The sequence below is a fragment of the Myotis daubentonii genome, chromosome 8 (assembly GCF_963259705.1).
Source record: "Myotis daubentonii chromosome 8, mMyoDau2.1, whole genome shotgun sequence".
Lineage (NCBI taxonomy): Eukaryota > Metazoa > Chordata > Mammalia > Chiroptera > Vespertilionidae > Myotis > Myotis daubentonii.
In genome coordinates this window covers 72,791,489-72,818,470 of record NC_081847.1, presented here as the reverse complement: position 1 = coordinate 72,818,470, position 26,982 = coordinate 72,791,489, and the positions used below count along the sequence as shown (strand labels likewise).

The 26,982-nt window shown below is 49.9% G+C and overlaps 1 protein-coding gene across 8 annotated transcripts in view; it reads right to left on the bottom strand.

Annotated features, from left to right (window-relative positions):
- Window positions 1-2,528: 2,528 nt before the first annotated feature.
- Window positions 2,529-26,982, bottom strand: part of PTPRT (protein tyrosine phosphatase receptor type T) — a 960,656-nt gene continuing 936,202 nt past the window's right edge. For 7 of the 8 annotated variants that reach the window (XM_059707048.1, XM_059707051.1, XM_059707049.1 and 4 more), the window contains 6 exons: window positions 26,601-26,774; window positions 22,610-22,741; window positions 10,078-10,203; window positions 9,132-9,295; window positions 6,324-6,459; window positions 2,529-5,619 (listed from right to left, as the gene is read on the bottom strand). In XM_059707048.1, the coding sequence (XP_059563031.1) occupies window positions 5,566-5,619; window positions 6,324-6,459; window positions 9,132-9,295; window positions 10,078-10,203; window positions 22,610-22,741; window positions 26,601-26,774 (786 nt within the window). In that variant the 3' untranslated portion in view covers window positions 2,529-5,565. Of the gene's footprint in view, window positions 5,620-6,323; window positions 6,460-9,131; window positions 9,296-10,077; window positions 10,204-22,582; window positions 22,742-26,600; window positions 26,775-26,982 lie in introns of those variants that run through there. The other variant, XM_059707055.1, reaches the window with a different exon arrangement.

The window sequence follows — 26,982 nt, the reverse complement described above, 5'->3', positions numbered from 1 at the left end:
GCAGGCAGCAAGTTCTTCCTTATAGCTACTAAGTATCACCCATTGATCCTAGTTCCACTCGCAGAAGCGACCTGGGACTAGCAAACTGCTTGAATATTCTAACAATCTACAGACCAGTGGAGGATATGGGCACTAGTATTGTGCCTGACCCTTCAGAAGACTGATTCGACCTGGGATGACAACAATATGCCCTTCGAGCCTCCATACAGCTTTGGGCACTTTGACCCAAGAAATATCTTATATCATTAATTTCCCATAGGGGACCATCATATGAGAGGTCCACTGATTTGTACTTGCAAGCTCAAAGGCGCTGAAGTATGTGTATTTCAGTTTTGCAATTGTAGCAGGTTTCATCACATCCCCCTTCCTCCCCCCAAATCTAAGGGTCTAACTCATCAGTGATCCATAAATTACATTAATTACACTGAGCTCCAGTCTTTCATACCAATACCTTTCTGTTCAACACTCTAAGGTCCCCAGACCCTCATTCTCTGAACATTCCAACCAGGGACCAGGGTTCAATTCTCACCACCCAGAGCAACTCTCAGATCCAGAAGGATGTTCCAGTAGCTCTTCCCTGTGGACCCTCTGCCATCTGAGTCCTCCCACATCCTTTGTATCAGCTCCAACAGGTACCCCAACCTCTTAGATAACTAGGATGCCAGGCCTGGGGTCTAACATTGCGGGTGTGCTGACTGCTCATCCTGGGGACCTAACATTCATGGGTGGCTTTCTGAGGGTGAATGTGGCCCCTCTGATGACCTTTTCCTGCCTCTTCTGGAGGTAGGTAGGAGTGACGCAGAGATGACCTTGGTCTCTATAAGACAGTTGTATAGCCAGCCAATGCCATGCAGAAGTCTATCTCTGGTTATTAATGAGCCAGAAGAGAATCTGCTCATATTAGCAAATATGACTTAGACATCTCTGCTGTGCTTCTCAGATCATGTCCCTGACTCTGAAATGTGTGCCAGAGGAGACTAGAGCCCCTCCATTCTCTGCTACTGACTTCTCTCCCTGATGTTCAGACAGTGTGTGACCTCAAAGGCAGGTCTCTGGGAGGTGAGGCCAAGGCCCTGCATTTGATCACCTCTAGATAAGGATACAGGGAGAACCTCCAACATGGAGCCCTTGAATGGGAATTAGGAAAAGGCTGAATCTCAGCTGGTCTCCTCCAGTTGGACTTACTTTGCCCGCTTCCCTGTTTTATTTGGCTGTGATTTGGAGCTGGCATCATTGGCTAAGGAGCTCAGACTAGTTAGATGATGAGGCAGGCAAGTCAGGGCTTTGAGATGAAAAGGCCATCATGTCTCATCTTTAGAACTGCCCTGCAGCTTGGGTCGACCATTTGTTCCTAAGTCTGTTGGCCCAATATAATCTGTTGGCATCATGGCTTAGGATCCTGTTCATTTAACCCTTGGAATCACCCATGTTTTTCATGGCATTACTTCTGCTTCATCATGGTGCTGATGGCCTGTCTGTCCAGCCCAGGAGTGACCATTTACAGGCTAAGGGAGGGCAGCTTTCTTCATTCTGTTCTAAGGCAATGAGGTGCAGAATTATCCATCTCCTTCAATGGCTCTGGCTCTGGGCTGGGCAGTGCCTCCTGGCTGCTCCTCCCTGGCCTTCACGTCTGCTGTCTGCAGCAGCCTTACTAGACTCACACCTCTGTGCACACAACAGATTCACCCAGAGCTGAGGAAGTGTGGGTCCTGGTGAGGGCATACAGCAAGAGCTAGCTCAGCCATGGGGAACGGGTGTGAATAAACATGATTGGCCAGAGGGAAAATTACCATCTTTGCCCTAAGATGCCGAGACTTACATAAAGCAACATCCTTGCTCTAGGTGGTTCTGGCTGGTCCTTCCCCATCCCCTGGCCTGCCGTGTCATAGAAGCGACCACTTACCCAGTGGACCATATGCATCCTTGGTTCTGAGTATTCCTTTTAGTCCCAACTTCCTGGCCTTGCCTTCCTGTTTTCCTGTCTGTAGCTTTCCAAATCTACCTCTTCTATTGGCCGAGGCTCTTCATTTCACATCTCTTCCTATTAACTGGTTGACCCAACAATCTATAGCCGAGAAATGGCTGGGCTGGGAAACTGAAGACTGAGCTCTTTCTACTACAACCCATGCCTCACCAATGGATGAACTGTACCATGGTAACCAGTGCTTCCTGGTAGCACCCCCTGCAGGGAGGGCCCTGTGTGTCGTAGGAACCCATAAATATTGTGGTTTAAGTAAAGTGAAGAGCCTTCCAGACCCCAAGCCCTCATGTGCAGTGTGTGCTCAGGTTTGCTGCATCAGCAACCGTGTGGACTCCACCTGGACAAAGCTGCCGACATCATAAACATATGCAGGCGGGGATGCTTCCTGGCTCCTCATTCATACCTTCCTCTTCTCCCAACAGGGTACATAGCTAGGAGGTGAGAACCACGAGGCCCTGCACTAAGCGAGGGCACCCCCTTTGGTATCCAGAAATGAGAGGCTGGTCCCACTTGTGGAGACGCAGAGACCACAAACAGTTTTCCTCTGCATGGAGAAGGTGAGTCCCCCTGTAAGTGGAGGGTGGGAAGGTACCATAGGGGAGGCGGTGTTTGATAAAGCTCAACTTCTTGGGCTCCGGTGCCCCATCTCACCCAAGCCCTGGCCATGTGGGATCTTCGGGAGGCATCTCCACTCACCAGCCTCAGTTTCTTCTTTGTAAACTGGCCTAAGACCTGTTCACTGCCCTGCTATCTTGGGAGGTGGCTGGGTTGTGAGGAAATGAGGGACGAACGGCGGGAACCATCACTGGCCCTTGGTTATCCCACTGTGGTCTGAGTTTTTACAGTTTTCCTTCTGCCTGAAGTCACATTTTAAATCCCTACCATTTGAAAGGATAGAAGCCACTGCCATTTTTTATCTGCCAGCTGTTTTACCCCTTCCTGAGCAGAATAAATCTCAGGATTTGTGTTAGTAGCCTTAGTCCCCTCATTCTGTATGGATGAGCCAAGATCTGAGGAAGGAGCATATAACAGGGTGATTTGTTAGGCTGTAGGCTCTTTGAAGGCTGGGGGAGCGCCGGCTGGAGCCGTGGACTGGAGCCAGGCGAGGCCAGCAGAACCGGTGGGGGCTGGGGCCCGGGGACCCGCTCGAGCTCACGGGGAAGGGCCCATGAAAGGAGAAGAGTGAGTTCTTCCTGGGGCTCCTTTTTCTTCCTTTGCTTTGAGATGTTTCTTTTTGAACCTCCAAAGTGACAGCCCTTCCTTGATCAAGTCCCCGGACTTCTAGACAGCTCCCGAGCCCGTGCCACTGGGAGCAGCGTCTGTGGGTTCTTTCCATGTCCCCTCCTGTGGGCTCTGGCTGGGTCACCCTGCCCCCTGGTAGAGCAGAGACCCCGTTTCTCACAGAAGCAGAAGCTCACAATCCCCTGCGTATTTTGTTCCAGCGACAAAATAATGAGCAGACAGACAAGTAGATGTGATAGTAAAGAGTACATGCTGAAGGGAGTGTTTTCACAGTGTCTGATGAAGGGGAAGAGGCCGCCTGCCCAACACTGAGCTGAGAGCGTCACCCCGAGCTCCCTGCGGCCCATGGGGCGAAGCTGCACTGTTGGCTGAGCATTCACCCCCGACCCTGGCTCCTCTCCTGACCTCTGGGTGGGCTGCCCTTCCCCCTATACTGCCCCCACCCCAGGACTTCCCACACCTCTTTGCCATTGCCCATGCTGATCTTGGCCTGGATTTCCTGCAGTGGAGACCCAGCTGGGGTGGGAGTCACCTCCTCTAGGAAGCCCTAGGCAGGCTCCCTGCTCCGTGGCTCCTGCGCTACACCGTGGTTCAGTTTCCCCAGTGCACTCTGAGCTGCTGATTCCTCCTGTCTGGGGCTAGAGCAGCCTCCACGATGCAGCTTCCTCCATCCCAGGCAACCCCAAGGCTGTCAGGTCCTGAGCCCAGGCCCCTGTGAGAGACAAGGTAGGGAGTCTCTGGCGGCAGACAGCATTGCCTGAGGGAACAGGGAATGGTTTTCACTGGCGAAGGAATGATTACAGGAGACTAGCTTTTCCTGGGGAGCCAGGAACGAGGCACTAAAATAGAGCTGAAATTCTGGGCCTCCCAGACTAACTGGCACAAGAAAGAATTAAATTTCCATTTGTGGAGTTCTCTGCCCAGAAGTTTCTGGCCCTATTTTCCCTCCATAAAATAATTGCTTGGCTGAGAAAGGATGGAGAAAGTAAGGAAAATAAGTGTTATCGCCATTATTCGCCTTTCTGGAGCCCAGAATTTCACCGCCGAGGAAGATGCCTTGGCTTCCTCACATAACATGGAGATAACGAAAGGGCACGCGCTCTCCCCGCGGCGGGGGTATCCCTAAGATTGTGGGATGGCACACGGAGTGGTTCACCCGGACACACAGGAGATGCCTAGCAGATGCCGGCTCCCTGTCACCGACTCACACATCCTTGGGCAGGACCCTAGTTTCCCAGGCCTGAGTCCCTCGGCCCATCACTGGTCCACAGTGGCCTTTGTCAGGATAGCAGCTGGGTTTCCTCGGAAGATTATGCTGAAAGCAGGGACTCAGCTGCCCAGAAGCCAGAGGAGTGGCCTCCGCCCAGCCGACTCTGCCTCATCAGAGGCTGGGCCGTCCCAGGTGGGACCCTTTAAGGATGTTGCCTGATGACAGGCCTGAGAGATTGGTCCTGTAGCTACACATCCAAACTTCCTTCCCAGCCCCACTCCCCCCCTTTTTTTTTTTTTCACATAAGAGACTTAGATTTTACATCCCCCAAAAGAAAGTTTCTTTTAATATATGCTTTGGAAAATAATCAAATCTTATCCTGTCAGCTCTCCCAAAGGGGGCGCCACCCAAGGGTCAGCAAGAGCCCTGCCTCCAGGCAGTGGTCCCTTTTCACAGACAAGGAGGAGCAGCCACCATCCCTGCAGTTCCACCCCCTCCCACCGAGGAGAAAAAAGCAAAGAAAACCTTCATCCAAGAGTGCTGTGGACCCAGCAGGCTGGCGTGAGTGACAGAGGGTCAAGGCCCGGGCTGGGGAGGGTACAGAATGCTGGAGGGCTAGCTCCGTGCAGGCAGGGGGGCAGGATGGGGCCCCTGCTGTGGTCTTGGGACAGCCCCAGGTCACTGAAGGAGACTGCAGAGGGCAGGGACCCCAAGAGGCCAGTCACTGCGCCCACAGCGTGGAGGCGGAGACAATCCCCTCACTCCCAAGGAGAAGCAGGCCTGGAGGTACAGCAAGCCTGCATCTCCCAGCACCCCCAGCTGGCTTTCCATGAGGTCCACACACTTGGAAAGCGCAGAAGCAAGAGGTCGGGGAACTGGGAAGTCTGGGGCTTCGTTGTGGGTCCGCGTCTGTGGCCAGTGGAGGTGCAGGAGAAGCCTGGGCCTTTCAGAGCCTATTTCCCAGTTCCAGGAGCCCCTCAGAAGGTGCAGGGCCCACCCCAGGCATGAGACCACCAGTCTTCTCCTTGGAGTTGGGCCAGGTGCCGCCTCTTAGCCCGTCACTGCCATTCACAGAAAAGGGGGTTTGACTGCAGCAGCCTCTGGACTCCGGCAGGCTCCCCATCCCATCAGGCTAAAAGGAGCTTAAATATTCCAATGCCACCTCGTATACGAATTTATACTGTTCCTGAGAGGAGGAGAGAGGCAGACAGGGAGAAGGGAAGGCAGGAGAGAGAGGGGAAGGAAAGGAAAATGCATTTAGAGGTACGATTTTGGAACGAACTTTACCTACATCTGTGCTAACAGTCAGCTCAGAATTATCCGTGCAGATTCTGATTCAGTTGCTCTTGGGTGGGACTCAAGATTCGACATTCCTACCAGGCTCCCATATGCTACTGCTGGTCTACACACCAGACTTTGAGGGGGACCCCCTGGTAGGTTAAAGACTCACATTAAAGTTCTTATGTGTGGTCTGTCCCCATCATTGCACCACGTCTTCTCATTGGGGGCTCTACCTGCCCAGTCTCTTTCCATCCCTTTCTCCAGTGTCCTCTTCCAATACCGTATTCATAAAATTAGCCTAAGTCAATTAGACTGGGATGGAACTGGATCCAAAACATAATCCACACTCTACAATCCAGAAGCCCTTCCCCTAAGCCTGGGTTAGTGGTACTTCCCTAAAGAACGGGCAGAGAGTAAAACAGAGTGGGGTGTATCAGGGTTAATATGTGGGCTGCCCTGCAGGAAAGAGAAGTTGGTGAGACTGGTAGCAAAGGATGTCGATTGTAGGTGCTAAGTCACTGAGTGTTTTACTATTTGATGCTGGTTTCTTCCAGCACAGGGAACTAGGGTCACGCCTGCCTGGGGGAGAACAGTTCTCGGGACACTCACCAGGGTCTCCACCATGTTGGACTTGTTGTTCCGCAGCGTTTTCACGATGTGGAACACGTCAATGATGTTCTGCTGCTGGATCATCTCACACACGCTGCAGATGGCACAGAAGGTCCCGCTGCGGCCTCCCCCATTTCTAAACACAGAGGGAAGGGTAAGTCAGACTCCTTCCTGGGTGCCCCACTGGCATGGGGGAGTGACTACCTTGGCCAAGGCACTGGCGAAAGCCCTAACCCAAGCCACGTGTCAGGGTCTGCGTGCCCTGAACCTGCTGTGACCTTGGGTAAGTCACTCCTTGTCTGAGCTCCAAGTTGCCCATTCATGTAATGGAGGGGTTGGACTAGAGGACCCGGGAGAGTTCCGTTAGCTTGATGTTTCCTTGGTTCTGTGAGCAGATTATAGTCACCATGGCACACCGACCCCAACCTTCAGGCCTCATGGTGTCTTTATTCATGTGCCTGCATCCTTGTCCAAAGGGATGCTCTGGGTCCACCCACTCATCCAGTGAAGGCAGCTGAAGGTTGTGTATGATTTTCCTCCTAGTTTTCCCACCCACTAGGGACAGCCAGCCCAGGTGTTTGGGTGGGGGCCAGGCTGGGTCTGAGATACTGTGTCCTGAAGTGATAAGTCTCTATTTATACACCTGGGTAAGAAGACCCTACAGCTCTGGAGAGTAGAGATAGAGAGTCCTTGGCAGGGCCAGCTCCCTGCCACTCCTTCTTTCTGAGCCTCCATATGTCATCTTCATGGAGACATCAACTCTTTACAGAGAGTCCCTTTTGGAATCTGCCTGATTCGGAACTCCTGGGCGTGTTGCCAAGAGTAACTAATGATTTCATGTAATGGTCTGTGTCTAAGGAACATCTGGATGAAACTAAGGCACTTGATCTCCCAGATGTTTTATCTATAGGACATCCAACGACCAGATGCTTCAAGTACAGACAATTGCCCTCATTCACTAGCCAGCGCCTGCATTTCAGTGTCTGTTTTGGTGACAGTGGCTCCCAGGGGTGCCAAGGTCCCTGTTGATAGAAGGACACCCCTGTGCTTTCCTTTGGTTCAAACTGCTGGTCACCTTGGACAGGGAAGAGAGGGATAAAAATCAATCACATAGGAAAGAGGAGGGAGGGACCCCCAGGAGGGAGGGTTCAGTATTTTCTGGAGCAAGAACAGCAGAGCCCAAGAGAAAGGCATCTCGGGCCAGTGGAGTGAGACCCTGGTGAGATGGGTGTGGCTTTGGGCTGAAAGAGAGCCACTTGAGTGTGTGGGAGGGAACTGAAGGGAGCAGGGTTAGCTGGCAGGAAACCAGCTGCCAGTTTCTGGGATGTGGGGAGAGCCAGCTCAGCCTGGCTGATGTCTCCCACCAATGAGACATGCAACACCTCATGGCATCTTCCTGGACTACAGTGGGCATCCCTTGGGAAGGGGGATTGCTACAGGTGATGGCCCTTGAGCTGTGTGTGTTGAACTTCGCTTTAAGCTCTGTGACTTTTCTGACATGCGTGTGCACCTCCTTTTAGAAAGAGAATAAATAAGCTGGTTTTGAAAAGACAATTCTGAGGTCAGTAGGTGTTATTAATGCCTCCACTAACTCCACAAATAGTTATTATGAAAAGGGGAAGTCTCTGGCCCAATCTTCCTTACACCTTTTTATAGAGGGGGCCCTCTCAGTCATGTCTCCCCAATGACTTTAAGGTTCTAAGAAGCAAAGGGAATGGTTGTGAATCAAATGTTCCACACGAGCTGTCATCGCTCCCGGTTTGTTTTGGGTCTGAGGTCTCTAGGATCCTTCTCTTTATACTCCTATGGTGGACTTGGACACAGGCATTTGCATATTTGCTACCATGATATTGGAGATTTGTATGTTGGCAGATAAACTGTGTTTACTTTCTAAATATGTCACAAAGCCCCACAGAGCCTTACAATGACCTAATTCAATAGACCCATTAGATGAGTAAACTAAGGCTCATAAAATTAAGTGATTTCCTTGAAGATAGCTTGTCAGCCACAGTCCTCTAAGGGACCTGACCTCTACCCTGGGTGATGACATCAGGGTCTGTTTGACCCGGAACCCCTGTGCCCCAGCTATGCCTGTCCTAAGACAGGAGGTGAAGGTTCCATTTCATCTCAGTAATGGAAGTATGAACGCAGCCGACCTGAGCCCACGGTGCCCTGGGAAAAGTGTTGCAGACACAGTGGATGAACCACCTTGGTTTACTCAGAGTGGGAGTGTGGGTTAATGGCTGGCACGTTAGCCTGGAGGCCAGTGGATTCTAATCAAAGCTCCTCTCTTAACTACTTGATGCCTCAGTCTTCTCACTGTGACATGATAAAATCTACCACAGATGGAATGAGGTGACTCATTTTAACTGCCTGGCATTGAGCTCACTTAACCCATTCCCCTTTCCTCCTTTTCTTCAGGAAATAATAGAAGAGGGTTTAGTTGGTGGAACCCTCTTCATCCTGAGCCTTCTTGTGACTGGCAGGCCACATCCTGCTTCCTGCTGGAGGGTGGGACTTACCTGCCTCCTGGGAGCATAGGGGTGTGGTCTGACCACACTCCATGTTTGGGGAAAGGCTACCAGGTTTTGCCATCAGTAAATATGTCACATAACATTAGATCAGGGCAACCCTAGTCCATTGAAGGGTTGAGATTCTTTGAATACACTCCCATTGGCCTTTCAGGGATGTTGAGATGTGGTGCAGCCAGGCATGCCTAGGACTAGTGTTTGTGGCCAGCATCCTCAAGGCCGTCCTATCACCCACCACCCCGTGGCCCTGGAGATGCCTCCCTAGTACAGTACTCACAGGCAGTGGACCACGGTACGTCCCTCCCGCCCGTCGTACTGCTCCTGCCACTTCTCCAGCCGCCGGACCACTTTGAGCAGAGAGCGCTTGGAGGGGGGCGTGTCCCGGTAGGCGGGCCAGCCAATGTACTGGAGGTGCTGGACTATACGATACCCATCCTGAGGCTGAGAACAGAGAGGCAGTTAGGGCTGTTGCAGCATTGGGTGGAGGACAGACTAAATGAGGTCTCAGCCACGTCATCACAGGGAGAGTCACAGACTCTCTCTTTACTCATCTCTACACTTTTGTGCACACTGATTCTCCTGCCATGACTGCCCTGCACCCCTTCTCAACCTGGAAAACTCCTACTCAGTCTTCAAAACCCAATTCAAACATTCCATTCCTCAGGAAAAGCCTGCCCTCTCCCTGAGGTTCATGTGCCAGAATATATCTCACTTTCCCACTAGATAGTGAACTCTGAGGGCAGGAGCTGAGTTCTGTGCACCCTGGGCCCCAATAAAGGCCCATGTCACTTTAGTTAGTCACCATTCCATTGGTTACTAATCTGCTCCCATCCACCCAGCCAGTGAGTTTCCTCTTGGAAGCAGCTCTTCTTCATTTTGGTGTTGTTCCCAGGGTCTAGCCCAAAGCTTACTGGATCCAATCAAAGGCTGCATCCACTGCCAAAACAGTGCAACGCAGTGGGAAAGCGCTAATTTTTAAGTGTTGTCTACATGGCAGCAAGTGTGTCAGGAAACAGGCAGATGGCAGGCGGGATGTCACCCTGTGAGAACCTGTGTTGGAACCATGGCTGGAGCTGGAATCGGCAGAGGCATCGCTTCCCCAAGGACGAAATGATCCGGACGCTCATTAGCAGCGGGTTCCTCTCCCACAGGCTCCATCTATTTGTGTGTGTGTGCGGTGGGGGAGAGGGCGGCGTGGGATGCAATGGCCGCCGCACACTTACCCGAGCCATGTTGCAGATGCGGAATATTCTGTGGATGATGTCCTCGTCGATGTCTGCGGAGACGAACTCCACCTGGATGGGCCCGTAGCACCCGGAGGTCTTCTCAGGCCAGTACTGCATACAGAGCTGGGAAAGAGGCCACAGGGAGAGGCCGGGTGGGAGGGCGTTAGTCTCATGTATCACTAAGCCTTTCTTATCGTAGGCGGAACACACTGGCTAGAGATGCAGAGTGTCATGTAGGAAATTAGACTCCACTTCCCTGTTGGGGAGCAGCCACCCATTTTGGGGGGTGTTATTGAAAAGTCGAAGCTCTGAACACACCTCGAATCGCTGCTGTAGAACACTCCAAGGGAAGGGCAGGTATAACCTCTAGTTTTCTTTTCACTAATGTGAACCTTGGCAAACACTTCCCCATTCCAGGAAAACCTTTACAATCATTTCATGATCAGATCATGAACACTTTAGAATATATATCAGCTTTGGCATCAGACATGCTTGGGTGCAAATCCAGGCTCTGCTCCTTATTAGTTGTGTGGCCCAGGCCTCAGTTTTCTAATATGTAAAATGGGGATAACTATGTTTACCTTACAAAAGGTGATGTAGCATGGTGTTGAGAGGTCTTGCCTGTGATCTTTCCTATTTTTCTGGAATTGTGAATCAGATCCTACAGCTGAGAGCAAAGGCGACGGTGGCCCCACAACCTAAGACGGTGTCTCAGCCAGAGGTGGTTTTGTCACCCAGGGGACATTTGTCAATGTCTGGAGATACTGTTGATGGTCACACCTGGGGGTTCCTATGGGTATCTAGTGAGTGGAGGCCAGGATGCTGCTCAATATCCTCCAGTGAGGGTATACCTTTCCCCCACCCAGGACTCTGGCCCCCAATATCAATAGTGCAGAGACTGAGAAACCATGGCCTAAGATCACAAGGGATTCCTTAGGTTTATAGTCTCATCAAGAAAGAGAGACAGACACTTCATTCTTCTCTGTCTGTTAAGCCACCAGATAACTTCAGTTGGAGAAAGAACATTGAGATAGGTGGCAGGGGATGTGGCTCAGAGGGGCAAATGTGCTTCCTCAAATTCCTGCTTCCCAAGGATCATGGGGGTGAACTCTGTCCAGGTTTATAGGCCTCAGCATTGGGCACAGAAGAGAGCCAAGTTGAGGCTGTATGCTTGTCAGGGGCCACTCCAGCATGGACCCTCCACCTGGGGGTTGCCCAGAGGATGGAGCCAAGATTCACAAGACCCACCGAGGCCTCTGAGGGCCACTTGGTCTGCCACAGCCTACGCCAGCTTGCAGACAGCAACCCAGTGGCCTCCTCACAGCTACCGTGGATGCAGGATTTTCATGAAAGGGATCGATGTCCCTTTGTGGAGAGAGAGCAGTCACATGCAAAGTGGATTTTCTCTATTCTTTCTCTCTCCAGAACTGGAACCAAATGGAAAAGCCAGGAGGAGGAAGGATGAAGAAGAGAGAAAGCACACATCTCCAAACATCCTAGTTGTGCAACCCAAATTCCAGCTCAGGGATAATATTGGTCACAGGATAGGCCACACCCGGCCAGCACCGATTCTGTCAGTAAAGTTTTATTGAAATACCGCTGTACTTCTTTGTTTATGTATTATTGCCTTGCGGTTGCTTTCGAGCTACAGTGGCAGAGCTGAGCAGACCACATAGCCTGCAAAACCTAAAATACTTCCTATCTTGTCCTTCACAGAGAAAGTTGGCCAACACCTACACTGTCAGCTTGTTCTGGGAATAAAGGAGATGGCGCATGTGAACAAACAGGCATGGCATACGCACCCACTGAATCCCAGCGACTCACAGTATTATTGAACCTATCAGTGCTCCACGAAAATAACAGTTATGATAATGCCCCACATTTAAAGCTGAAGGATTCTTCTTATCACCTGTCTGTAATAGCAAAGACCTAACGAATGGTGGTTGCTTTCCTGGCATCTCCACTGGGGGTTATCCGAGCATGTGTGTGGGTGGCTGTCACAGGGGCCCTGTGGCTGGACAGTCATCTGCTGAGCTGGGTGGTTATGACAGATCCACAATTTGACCTTCATTTCTCTTTGTAAATGTGAGCTACAATTATTAGGCAATTTGGGGGAGTGCCCCTCAAACAAGATGGATAAAGTGAAGTGTTTTTTTTTTCTCCCTCCACTTAGTAGCTCTTATGAAAATTTCTCTTTAAGATAATACCTAAAGGACTGCCCTTGTAAAAATTCCTGATCAACCAGCTTAAGGGAGCAGTGGGGACTGGACACTGTTCTGCATGTCAAAGGAGAGAGACCTGTGGAATGTTCTGGAGGGGGACCCAGGAGATGGGAGAGGGAGGTTGGGATGCAGTGAAACGAAAGTGAATCGATGTGTCATGTGACCCCTCTCCTAACCTAAATATTCAGCAAATTTATAATAATGTGCACAGTGCTCAATATGTATTGATTTCCTGTGGAAACCAGCGAGGAACTAAGCTTTCTCCCTGGGTAACAAAGAAACAAAGCAGAAACATATATGTGGTCTGAGGGCCAGACCACGAGCACATGAGCATCAGCATTTTATAGAAATCTTGGGGGTGAGGACCCTGGAAATGGGGGGATTCAAAAGCCCACTTGACCCTCTAAAACAGCGGTTCTCAACCTATGGGTCTCGACCCCTTTGGCGGTCAAACGACCCTTTCACAGGGGTCTTACCTAAGACCATCCTGCATATCAGATATTTACATTACTATTCATAACAGTAGCAACATTACAGTTATGAAGTAGCAACGAAAATAACTTTATGGTTGGGTCACAACATGAGGAGCTGTATTTAAAGGGCCAGAAGGTTGAGAACCACTGTTCTAAAACCATGAGGTCCCCACTGACCTGGGGCCATACATATACTCAGTACTACTTTGGCATTTTCTTCCTTAGATGGAAAACTGTCGAATCGGCTGTCTCCAAGAGTTGATTCACACCCTTTAGCCTAGAGCTGTGTTCGGCAAACCATGGCTCATGAGCCACATGTGACTCTTTGGCCCCTTGAGTGTGGGTCTTCCACAAAATACCACGTGCGGGCGCGCACGTACAGTGCGATTGAAACTTCATGGCCCATGCGTAGAAGTCTGTATGTTGTGGAAGAGCCACACTCAAGGGGTCAAAGAGCCGCATGTGGCTTGTGAGCTGCGGTTTGCCGAGCCGCAGTTTGCCAACCGCTGGCCTAGAGCCTGGACCAACAGCCTTTTTCCACCTTTCACTCCAGTATCTCCCTCCTTACCCAGCAGGGAGGGTGGTGCTGCCTGTCTGAGCGCTTCCTCACTTCAGACAGCAGGCCCTGTGGAGGACCACACCTGAGGGGAGCCGGCTCAGCTCGGCTGCTGGTTAGAAACGGCCAGGCTTCCTCCAGCAAAGCAGAGCAGCTCTTGTTTATTGTCAGAACAAGTTAAACCAAGCGGAAGTCATGACGCCTGTGTGGATGGCCGGGAACAGCTGCCATATATTGTTCCACACGGTCTCCATGGCTGTGTGAGCCGTGCAAAGAGCAAGTTCTTATGTGAACAATAACAAACACAAAGGCAGCTCCACTGTTAAACATCATCTGTTTTCGCTGATGGAATCAGAAAGCTTGTTAGTCATTGATATAAATGTGCCCTGATGCATTGAATGGAAACTAGCATATGTCCTATTTGGGGAATAAACAACTTTAAAGCATATTTCTGTACACCTTAGTATGCCCTTCATTAATAAAATAATACTTTGACAAAATGGAAAAGCCAAGGAATATACAACTTCAGAAATTAAAGACTTACTTGTCAAGGTCCCTGTAATCCACAGAGCAGGGTGGGGTGGGTGGGGTGGGGTCGGGGGAACCAGGCCCAAGCCACCCAAGATGAAGTGAATTAGTATTTTTAAGAGAAAAACAGAAAAGACCCACCTGAATTGATTTTAAAATTCAGGTCCATGATTATAAAATTCCTTTAAATAGATTTGATAAAGAGTCCAAATCACATAATTGGTTTTAATACTGTGGCCAGTTAAGGAAGACAGATGGTGCGTGAAGCAGTGGACACAAAGCAAGGGACAGAGAGAGGCACATGGGCAATAATCATAGTGATCCGCACACCCTTCCTCCATGCAGCCTCTCCATGGTCGGACGGGTAAACAGTACAGTCTCCATCAGGGGTGGAAACTGACTTATGACAGCTGCATCAGCATGCTTTTCCAGAAAGGAAGGGGGGGCCGCTTAGGAAAAGGGTGGGTGGAAGGCAAAGGCCAGGGCATGTTAGAAACAGGTAGGAGAGAGACAACTGAGTTATGCAACTTAAGGATGGATCAATTTTTGGCTTCTAGTCAAGATGGAGGTAAACAAGGTACGAGAATCCTCCCATAACCACATCAAAAATACAACTAATCTTCAGAACACCCATCATTCAGAACCACCTGAAATCTGGCTGAATGGAAGTCCTACAACTAGGGAATTTAAGAAGAAGCCACATCGAGCCTGTAGGAGAGGTGGAGGTGCTGAACGGGCAGGTCCCACACCCATGTGTGGCCTATTTTAATCTGGAGGGATACCTTGGCTGTGGAGGTACCCCTGAGAAGTGAGGGGTCCCAGCCCCACACCAGACCCCTCATCCCAGGCTTCCAGTGCTGGGAAGAGATGTCTTCACAAATTCAGGCTGGGACCTGCAGGGGTTGTGGCTGAGTGACACCTCTTAAAGGGCCTGCACATGGACTTACTCAACTCCCTTCCTCTGAGCTACAGTGCTGGGGCAGCAGCTTGAAAGGAAACAGGGACATACAGGAGGAACTGAATTGTCTGGCATCAGGGCAAGAGCTGGGGGCAGTTTTCTCCCACACAGAAGTGCTGGCAGAGGTCACTGTTCCTATGCTGAGACCTCCCCTGTCACAGAGCTGACTGGCAGATACCATATCTGAGTCTCCATCAACCTGGTTCACACTGTTCTCACCCTTCCCCCCCGCCCTCCCTCCACCCCGGTGATTCCCTGAGACCCTGCCCCACCCAATTTTTGGGCTCATCCAAGCCCTTTCCAGTGGCTTTTCCATACTGCTTCGGACTTTCCTAAAATCTCTCAAGTGGCTGCTAGCCTCAGGGTGCTCTGTACCTCTTGCTAAGTGACCCCAGGCCTGGCACTAACAGCAGCCAGACTTGGTTCACAGCTTGGCCTCTTCTGGGCACCTCCAAGCCCAATACATGTAGCAGCCATCTGCAGATCCCTCAGTATTATGCCAGGTGGCCTCCAACAGGGTACAGGCAGGGTACATCTTGAGAGGCCGCAGAGCTAGTGCACCTGGTGGTCAGCTTCAGACCACATCAGATTACAGTCCTACCACATCCACAAGTGACACACTCAAGGAGCGGACTCGGTGAGCACCAAAGCCCCACTGAAGCAAGTCCTGCTCCATAGGGTCGACACCTGCACGTCAGGTCTTTCACTGTAGTTGCAGCTGGCCCTCCCAGCCAATTGGCCTGGGGATCAATCCTTCCCAGCAACACCAATAGCCATCAAGGCTCAACTACAACAGGACAGTGCACACAGCCCACACAGGGGTGCGCCTGGAGTGCCCAGCTCAGGTGACTGGGGATGCTGTGCCACTGGGACTTACAGTACACCTACTACACAAGGCCACTCTACTAAGTCCCTGGAGACATAGAAGTTCTACCTAATACATAGGCACAAACACCGGAAAGCAGCCAAAATGTGGAGGCAAAGAAACATGTCACACATGAAAACTGGAGAAATCTCCAGAAAAAGAACTAAATGAAATGGAAGCAGGCAAACTACCAGATACAAAGTTCAAAACAGTGGTTATAAGGATGCTTAAGGGACTTAGTGAGAACTTCCATGCATGAAAAAGGACTTGGGAACCATAAAACACAACCAGTCAGAAATGAAAGATGCACTAACTGATATGAAGAATAATTTATAGGGAATCAACAGTAGAGGACACTGAGGATCAAATCAGCAATTTGGAATATGAGGAAGCAAAAACACCCAATCAGAACAGCAAAAAGAAAAAAGAATCCAAAATTATGAAGACAATATAAGAAACTTCTGGAACAACTTCAGGTATACCAACATTCACATCGTAGAGGTGCCAGAAGGAAAAGAGGGAGCAAGAAATTGAAAACCTATTTGAAAAAATAATGACAAATTTCCCCTGCCTGGTGAAAGAAATAGACATACTCTGATCCTCCTCCTTCCACTTATAAGGATCCTGGATAACCCAGAACAATCTACACATTTCAAGAAGCCTAACTTCATCACATCTGCTAAGTCCCTTTTATCATGTAAGATAACACATTAATGGGATTAGGATGTGGACATCTTTTTGGGGGCATGATTCCACACAGCCACACCCCAGAGCAGTCACAGAGGGTCTCCTGAGCTTTCTAAACAACGTGGTGGGTGTGGCATGGCCATGAAGAGGGCCCTCTTCTGTTTCTAACCCCTTCCCCCACAACTCTGATCTAACCATAGAGGCCATTAAAGATGGACAAGCTCTTGTCAATGCTATTGGGGGTGACTGAAAATGTTCTTTCTGGTGTACCCATCAGAAACCACAGTGTCATTTACTGGATGTTGTGGTTCTGGGATTTTGCCCCACTAATCTGGCCACAGGCCTTTGGAGTCCCACAGAGCTAGAAAAGCCTCTAAGGTTGAATGTAGTTGCTTGGAGAGTCTTTACCTTGAGCCCCACCTATTCATAATTATCTTTGCACGACAGCCAGTGTGGAGAGCGGAAGAGTAGCTGTGGCTGGGGATGGATGATTGAATGAAGTAATATTGGATTCTAAGCAGAGGCAGGCAGATCTGTCCAGCAGTGCAAGACAGGAAAGCACTCAGATCTCTCATCCAGTTCTCAACTTTATTTGCTGCAACTTATAGATACACCACCAACACGAGCCCCTATAGTCCCTAAACCACAGGATGTGGCATTGGTTTTCTTGGGAGCAATCTGATGTGCCTGGGACCTGGGGCTGCCCTGTTGGTGTTGCTGCGATGGCTGAAGCTACAGGCTGCCTTGGCACAGGCACCCTGGCAGATAAATGCTAGTGCCACTTCAAAGAACACCCCTCCAGGTGCTGAGGGCAGCTTTTCTGATGCTCACGCTGTGTCATTGTTTATTTTCGCAAGGTGCCCAGCTGTTGTGGTGATATTTATATCAGTAAGTGCTCTATTCATCTACCAATTTCAGGGGATGCTTGCCAGCTGCGTATGGCAGCCAACCTCGGGGAACGTCTGAGCCTGATTGTTTGCATTTAGAGAATCAGTCCTCAAAGGCTGTATCAACATCTGGGGCTGAAAGGTCTTCTTCATCCAGGGCCCGCCCTGAAAGGGGAAGCTACAGCCAATGACCTTGACCTTTGCTTCTGTGTGTTCCAAAGTGAGGCTCTTTGAAAATCCTCCTCTGTGCCCGAGCTCTGGTTTTGTAAAAAATAGATCTAGAGACATAGAAGCATGGCACAGACTGTAGAATCTCAGAGGGAAGGTGGGCGTGGGTGGGTGGGAAGAGATTAATCAAAGAACTTATATGTATATATGCATAACCCATGGACACAGATAATAGTGTGGTGAAGACCAGGGGGGCAGCGGGTGTAGAGTGTAGGTTGTAGGTGTAGGTGTAGGCAGTGATGGCGAACCTTTTGAGCTCGGCGTGTCAGCATTTTGAAAAACCCTAACTTAACTCTGGTGCCCTGTCACATATAGAAATTTTTTGATATTTGCAACCATAGTAAAACAAAGATGTATATTTTTGATATTTATTTTATATATTTAAATGCCATTTAACAAAGAAAAATCAACCCAAAAAATGAGTTCGCGTGTCACCTCTGACACGTGTGTCATAGGTTCGCCATCACTTGTGTAGGGGGTCAATGGGGAAAAATGAGACATCTGTAATACTTCCAACAATAAACACACACACACACACACACACACACAATGGATGTTGGGAAAAGGGAACAGTACACAGGCTTTCACTGGCTCTATTCTGCTCATGGGCTCATGCAGCAGCATTCACTCACTGTTTTACTTTTTCAGGCAAAGGAACCTGGCGGTGATACCTTCTGACTCTGGAACTTTGCAAGAGTCTTTGTTTTATGGAAATTGGTTTAATTTCATGGCTATCTCAAATTCCAACCATCTGTTGTTTGGGCCCAACCCTTGGAGTCATCCATTTTTCTCTCAACTTCCATATTTTGTTGGATCTATCTTATATACCTAGAACCCACTCCATTGCTACCACGGAGGTTGAGGCCACTATCTCCTGTCACCTGGACTATTGCCAAAGTCCCTCTCTGTTCTCTCTGCTTCCACTCTTAGCAGCCACCCTCCCCCTCTCCACACCAACAGTCTATTCTCAACGCAGCAGCCAGAGGGTTGCTTTTTAAAAAACATTGAGTTACTTTTTCAAGTCACTCCTTTCTGCAAAACCTGTCAGTGGCTCCTCATTTTTCTCCAAGTAAAACCCAAAATTCTCCCTAGGAGCCTCCCCAGGCCTTCCGTGACCTGGTTCTGCTGTGTCTCTGTGTCACCTGCTGCAGCTGTGCCCACACTCACCCTGCTCCAGTCTCAGTGGCCTCCAAACTGTTCCTCAAATGGGCCAGGCCATGCCCCCCATAGGCCTTGGTGTGGGCTGGCCCTCAGCCTGGAATGTTCTTCCTGAGATGCTCATGTGGCTCGTCCTCTCACTCCTCCAAACCTCCCCTCGAATGAACTTCTCCAGAGGGTGCACCTGGGTCACTCTATCACAGCGGCATCCTGTGCTTCAAACTAGCCTTCCGATCTTCATCAGCCTCTCATTTTTCTTTTCCCATCCATGTCCCTTCTAACATGCAATTAAGGACACTTTAGAGTGTGTGCTGTTTGTTGTCTCCCTGATTTAGAACAGAAGTTGCATGAATATTTCACAGATCTACATCAAATATTCCAAAAATGTATATAAAACCAAAAGAGACCCAGGATAGCTGCAGAAATACTGAGAAAGAAGAATAAAGTTGGAGGAATCACAATACCAGATATCAAACTATACTACAAAACTATTGTAATAAAAACATCCTGGTACTGGCCCAAGAACAGGCCTATAGACCTATGGAACAGAACAGAGAGCTCAGAAATTGATGCATGCCAATATGGCCAATTACTATTTGACAAAGGTGGTAAAAGCATACAATGGAGTAGAGATAGTCTCTTCAATAAATAGTGTTGGGGAAATTGAACAGGCATATGCAAAAAAAGAAAAAATGAAACTAGTCCAGCAATTTACATGCTACACAAAAATAAACTCAAAATGGATAAAAGACTTAAATTTAAGTCATGAAACCATAAAAATCCTACAAGGCAATAAAATCTCAGACATCTCTCATAGCAGTATTTTCACCAATACATTACCTAGGTCAAGGGAAACAAAGGGGAAAATTAACAAATGGGACTACATCAAACTAAAAAGCTTCTGCACAGCAAAAGAATCCATCAACAAAATGAAAAGGGAGCCTACTGTATGGGAAAACATATTTGCCAATGATGCATCTGGTAAGAGTTTAATTTCCAAAATATACAAAGAATTCATACACCTCAACATTAGGAAGGCAAACAATCCAATTAAAAAATGGGCAAAGGACCTGAATAGACACTTTTTCAAAGAGGACATACAGATGGCCAATAGATACATGAAAAAGGCTCAAAATCACTAATCATCAGAGAGATGCAAATTAAAATGACAATTAGGTATCATCTCACACCTGCCAGAATGGCTACCATCAATAAATCAAACAAGTACTGGAGAGGATGTGTAGAAAAGGGAACCCTAGTACACTGCTGGTGGGTACAGTCACTGTGGAAAATAGCATGGAATTGCGTCAAAAAATTAAAAATGTAACTGTCATTTGACCCAGTGATCCCACTTCTGGGACTATATCCTAAGAATCCCAAAGTACCAATCAGAAAGAATATATGCACCCCTATGTTTATAGCAGCATTATTTACAATAGCCATGATCTTGAAACAACCGAAGTGCCAATCAGTAGAAGAGTGGATAAAAAAAAAGCTGTGGTCCATTTACACAACAGAATACTATGTGGCTGTAAAAGAGAAGGATCTCTTACCCTTTGAAACAGCATGGAGGGACCTGGAGAGTATTATGCTAAGCAAAGTAAGGCAGTTAGAGAAAGACAAATATCACACGATCTCACTTATAAGTAGAATCTAAAGAACATCATAAACTGGTGAACAAAATAGGGCCAGAAGTATGGAAGTAGGAAACAGAATAACAGTCTCAGTGTGTGTGTATGGGTGTGGGGGGGGGCAGGAGGGGTGTTGGAGGAGAGGACAGGAAGAGATTAACCAAAGAACATACATGCATAACCTATGGACACAGAATAGAATGGGAAAGGCCTGGGGTGGGGCAGGGGTTGGGTGAGGGGGGCAAAAAGGGAGAAAATGGGAGACATCGGTAATACTGTCAACAATAAAATTTAAAAAATTCCATGAAAAGAAAATGAATAGAAGTTGCATGAGAGATGGGAGTTTTCTGCTTTCTTCCTATGTCTCACTCAAGGATGCATTCCAACACCCAGAACAGCGTCGGGCGAACAGCAGATACTCAGCTAACAAGGTGGAATGAACAAGCGGAATCTGTCGGGAATGTCTCTCACATGCACACCCAAGTCACATTCCATTCCCTTCTGTAACCTGCGCCTCTCTTGGCCTCCCCAACCTTCCTGCTCCCACCCCGGCTCCTTCCCTGCCTTCCCCACTGGGGCCAGTCACATCCCCAGATGCCTGATGACCCAGACTGGAACCCTGTCCATGACTTCTTCTCATTCACCTCCACATCCACCTGGTCCCAAAACCTGGGCACTTCAGCTTTGGCAGTGTTTCCACATCCAACCTCTGTTCTCCCGCCTCCTGCTCAGCCAGATAATCCCTTTAATTCTGCACATTAGCAACACCCTCTGCCCCAGTCTCCCAGTTTCCAGATTTTTCCTTGTTTTTTTCTCTTCACTGGTTCCCAGACTCAGCTTTCTAACAGGAACTCTGTCACACCACTGCACAATCTCTCGACATCTCTCCTCCCTGTACAGTTTTTCAATCCTGTATTCCTAGGAACCCCGGGCATTCCACGAAGGTACCCAGATCAGGTGACTCTCTGAAAGGCATCTGGGGGAACTAAAAGACCAGGTGGGTGAAGCTCTAGGCCCCCTGCCCCCACTTCAATGCTAGCAGGTCTCAATCATACCTCCTTCAGATATTGGGCTTGCATGGAAACTTCTAATTTGAAGAGAGGATTCTGTTGCATACAAAATAAACGTCTTTAAAACAACCACCACTTACCTTGCTGCAGGCCACAGCCCAAGCTCCTTACTGGGTGGGCAGCCCTCTGCAAGCTGGGCCCTGGCGCTTTCTAGCATCACCACCTTCTCCTGCTGACACACCCTGGGGCCCAGCCACACTGCACAGGAGCTGTGAGCTGCTCTGTGGACAAGCCTGCCCGCATTCACCCCACCCTGCCTTGGTCCCAGCTGTTCCTTCTGCCTGGAATGTCCTTTCCCAGTGACTTCATCCCCCACAGCCGCATCTCTGCTGCCTGCCTTCAAGGCCACAGTCACCTTCCTTTTGAAGCCTTCCCTCACCCTGTGGGCAGAATTAATTGCTCCCCGTTCCCCGCGCACACAGCACTCGCCGCTGACCTCTATTATAGCGCTGCCCCGTTTGCTCATCTGTCTCTGTAGCCAGACTGTGAGGCTGAGACCACAGCTCAGACCAGCTTTATCTCATTCCCACACAGGTGCACTGCGTTACTGCGAGTTTCCTTCAGGAAGTGAAAGGACTGTTTTTGAAAACCCCAGAGGAGGTGGCCAGTCTCCCCTCCTCTACCCAGGAGTGGCTGCCCTGCCATGGGATGTGGGTTCTGGAAGCTGTCTCAGAGAGGTGCTGTAGGCACATGATGCTTGGAGCCCTCAGACCCAGAGGGGCAAGGCATGAAGTCTGCTGGACAGGAGGGCCACCTGTGACAAAGCCTGGGCTCGGCTTGGAGGTCAGTGGGCAAAGGGTCCAAGGTGCAAGCCCCAGGCTGTCCCGCAGGCTGCATTGTGGAGGGGGCAGGGTGGGGTTGTGGCCAGGATATTCTGCAGGGCTGGAGACCCTCAGAGCAGGGGCGGGGAGGATGGGGGGCGGTGGCAGTCTCCTCTGTGAGCTCTGCATGACTCAGAACAAGGCCCTAACTAGAGCCTGGGGAATGGAGCACAGAGTCAGGCTGGGCGGTGCGGGGCCAGACAAAGCCCGCACAAGTGGGAGTCAATACTGGGATATGGAGGGCCCTGGGGTGCAGGGCCTGCCAGGAGGTGCCCTGCAGAAGCGGAGTGGGCTTGCTTGGTGCTCACAGCTCCCATGCCCATCAGACAGCAGTTCGGTGGGGCAGAGGCCCACTCTGCTGGATCTCAGGACGCTCCCTCCAACTCTAGGGCACGGCTACCCTGACGCACCTGAGCACCTAGGGCAGTGCTGGGCCTCCTCCTACCTGGGCAGTGTCCATCTCATTCAGCATCACCACGGAGGAGCAGTTATAGTCAAACACCAGCCTCCAGAAGTCCGCCACGGTGTTGGGTAGAGGGTGCTGCGTGACCACGAAGGCCGCCGGCTGCTTGTGGCTCTGCAAAGGAATGACACAGGCTTCATAAATTACGCCCATCAGCGATGTTCTAATGCTGATGAGGCCCAGATGGTGTCAGAGGCCCCGAGCCTGGAAATAGGTTACACAAAGCACCTGGCCATTCTGTGATCTCTGGGTGCCCTGGCAGCAAAGGGGCGTCTCATAATGAACTCATTCTCCAAAATAGGACATTTCATTAGGAAAGTGTCACTCGGATGGGGATTATCCAAATAAATTATTTGTGTCTTGGAGCTCAGCAAATAATCATCATTTTACTCCGAAATGAAAGGTTCTGGATGCAGATTTGCTTCTCTGCTGACCAAGGTTCCTCCTGGGGATAAGTGGGATATCCGTGTCCCTTGCCCACGGTCCTGTAGGAGGAGTTGGCTCAGCCCATGTCAGAGAGCATCCTGAGGGGCTTCTATTGCAGGAGGCTCATCCTGCCAAAGGCTGGAAGGAGCGCTGAGCTGGGCCAGTGGAAGATGGGCACTAGAGTGTCCAGTGGAGCAGGGAAAGGTTCCCATGTTTTAAAATCAGGCAGACCTGATTTCAAACCCAGCTTTGCCCCTTGTACATTATGTCATCCATCCATCCATTCATCCATGCATTCACCCATCATTCACTAATCCATGCATTCATTCATCCATGTATTCATCCATCTATGCATCCATCCACCCGTGCATCCATGCATCCATCCATGCATTCACTCATCCATGCATTCACTCATCCATGCATCCATCCATCCATGCATTCATCCATTCTTTCATTCACCCATCATTCACTAATCCATGCATTCATTCATCCATGTATTCACCCATCTATGCATCCATCCACCGTGCATCCATGCATCCATCCATCCATGCATTCATCCATGCATTCACTCATCCATGCATTCATTCATCCATGCATCCATCCATGCATTCACTCATCCATGCATTCATTCATCCATGCATCCATCCAGCCATGCATTCATCCATGCATTCATTCATCCATGCATTCACTCATCCATGCATCCATGCATCCATGCATTCATTCATGCATTTACTCATCCATGCATTCATTCATCCATGCATTCATCCATGCTTTCATTCATATATGCATCTATCCATTCATCCATGCATTCATTTATCCATGCATTCATTCATTCAGGCATCATTTGCAAAGTGACTTTTTTTGGTGCTAAGTACTGGCAAGTTATTAGATCTCTCCAAATCTTGGGTTCTTCATCTAGAAAATGGGAATCATAACTCCAAATGGATGATGTCCTACATATTGAGTGAGATTTGCCTGTGAAAGACCAGCAAGCAAGAACCAAGCTGTGAGCCCGCTGTCAGGGCAGACACACTCCTGACTTGGTTCTTCAATCTTGGCATGGGCATTGTGGGATATTGTGTTGGCACACTGACACCCAGTACTGGTCTAGCAAACAAACAAATTCAGCCCCATATTCAGATGGGGAAACCGAGGGCCAGAGGAAATGGCCTAGGGGAGTCTGGACTACTCCTGAAGCTTCGACAGGGCCCTATTTATTACAGTCCCCTGAGAGAAGGTGCTTGGAAAGATTGGGAGCTTCTCTGCCTCACCAGTGGTCTGTGAAAACTGAGAAATAACCCATGTTTGCAACGAGTTCTCCTGGGAGCTGGTTCTTGTTGGAGTCCCAGTTGTTTTGAGTGGAGTCAGGAGTCAGCAGGAAGGTGGGGAGAGGAGAGGAGCTCGCCTATCCCAACCAGGTGAAGACCCTGCCAACGAGATTACCCAAAGCACCTGTCCATTCTGTGCTCCCTCAGTGTGCTTGCGGCAAAAAAAAAAAAGAAGAAGCCGTGTAATTGTGGATGCCACCTGTGCACTAAGGGGTCCTGTCTTCTAAGGGCCTCTTCCTGGTCAGTGGTATGGCCAGAGGAAAGTCTTGGAGGGCAAAATAGTTTCCCCCAAAGCTGCACTCTAGCTGCAGACAGCATGTCTTTGGGCCACTGGCAGCCACGGAAAAGAATCCAGGCTTTCAGAGTAAAAAAATTGGTTCAGACTCTGACTCCATCGTTTCTTAGCTAGTTGGCCTGGAAAGAGTCATGGAAATACCCTGACACTCAGGGCTCATCCAGAAAATGGGGATGATAATAGGCAAATGAGGAGCGAGACGGTGTAAGTCCAGGGCCCGACGCGCGCCCAGCACTCGGTGAATGTTAGTTTTCTTCCCTTTCCCCGTCTCTCTGATAAATGCTCTATTAGGCCAGCACACCCGACAAAGCCTTATCTGAAAATATGTTCGAGATCCGTGCTCCTGCTGGGTTTCAGGGATCGGCCAGCAATCCATTTCATGGATAACATCATCCTTTACCAGGGAAACATTAAAAATTAACCCAGAGGACTTCATATTTTTCTGCTGGGAGCGAAGCTGCTATGGTTACCAGATAAAGCACAGACTGAGCTAGAATACAGATAAGGACCTTTTCTTTTTCTTTTTTTGTAAGAAAGGCAAAGGCCCCAGTGATGGCTCACCGGAGAACTGCCCTGCAGACAAAGAGAATACGATCAGCCTCAGAGCTGGCTTGGCCGAAGGCCTGTGACTCCAGGCAGCGTCTAACCTACTAAGTGGAGGCCAGGAGCATGTTTGATCCTTGCTTGGGTGAGGCAGGCAGGGAGAGGCAGCCATGACAAGTGGAAGACAAATCTAGGAGAAATTGGAAGTGCAAGTGGACCCCCAGGCTCCACATTTTACCACACACACACACAAACATATATACATATGTACATATGCACACACCTTGACTTTGGAATGCTCTAAGCCAGGGGTGGGCAAACTTTTTGACTCGAGGGCCACAATGGGTTCTTAAACTGGACCGGAGGGCCGGAACAAAAGTATGGATGGAGTGTTTGTGTGAACTAATATAAATTCAAAGTAAACATCATTACATAAAAGGGTACGGTCTTCAATAGTTTTATTCATTTCAAACGGGCCGTAGTTTGCCCACGGCTGCTCTAAGCCCATGGTCGGTAAACCGTGGCTCGCAAGCCACATGCAGCTCTTTGGCCCCTTGAGTGTGGCTCTTCCACAAAATACCACGTGCGAGTGCGCACGTACAGTGCGACTGAAACTTCGTGGCCCATGCGCAGAAGTCGGTATTTTGTGGAAGAGCCACACTCAAGGGGCCAAAGAGCCTCATGTGGCTCGCGAGCCGCGGTTTGCCGAGCCGCAGTTTGCCGACCACTGCTCTAAGCCAGTGGTTCTCAACCTTGGCTGCACATTAGAATCACCTGGGAATTTTTAAAAGTCCTGATTTCTGGGCCTCATCCTCCAGAAATTCTTTCTTTGTTACTAATGTTGTGGCCCCACCCCATAACAAAGAAACAGGAGACAGGGCCCCTATCAGACTAGTCATGCCCCCTCCATGCTCCCTTTGCTGCCTCCCACCGCACTGACTGCGTGCCTACGAGGTGCCACCCTCATTCTTGCCTCTGCACGGGAGTGGCCTGGGAACCTGCCTGGGCGCTCCTGCAGGGCAGAACCTAGGTCTTCACCGCCTTGTGCTCCCAGGGCCCACAAGGCCTGGCACGTCCAATGTTTCCAGCACTGAACCCAAGGTGGACAATCAGCCTGTCGGCAGCAGGAGGGGGACTAGGCAGGCTGTGGCATTGTGGGAGCCACTTTAAGCTTTTGGTCCGTTCTTTCCAGACTCTTTATGGGAGCAAAAGAGCCAAGAGCACAGCTTATACATGGGTTTGGACAAGAGCCTTCAGGGGAGCAAAGGTCCTTGGGGCCAGCAAGATCAAACGCAAGGAGAGAATGCCCGGGAGGGTGGCCAGGGCCCTGCGTCCAGCCACCTCCACCCGGGGGAGGCTTTCCCCCGGAGGCTCAGCTTACGTCCATCAGGGCCGCGTTGATGTAGTTGCTGGATTCTCCGTCCACCGAGATGAGGAAGGGCAGGCAGCGGTCCAGAGGCAGGACATCCATGCTCCGGTTCTTATCGTGGTTCCGAGGCAGGAGCCCGATGCTGCAGTCCTCGGGCCGGACGTGGGGCGTCACGATATTGAGGGTCTGTGGGTGCAAAGGTGGACAGACAGACACAGCTCAGATGTGCACCCGGAACCGAGGGGCAGTGATGTGCAAAGCCAGCCTCCCCCCACCTCCATCCTCCCAGCTGGGCCCTCCCGTGCCTTTCCCAGGACGGGTTCTCTTCTGCGGCGATGCTATCATCTGCGGGCCTCTCCAGCCCTGCACACCGAGAGCCCCTTCCAGGGGCTGT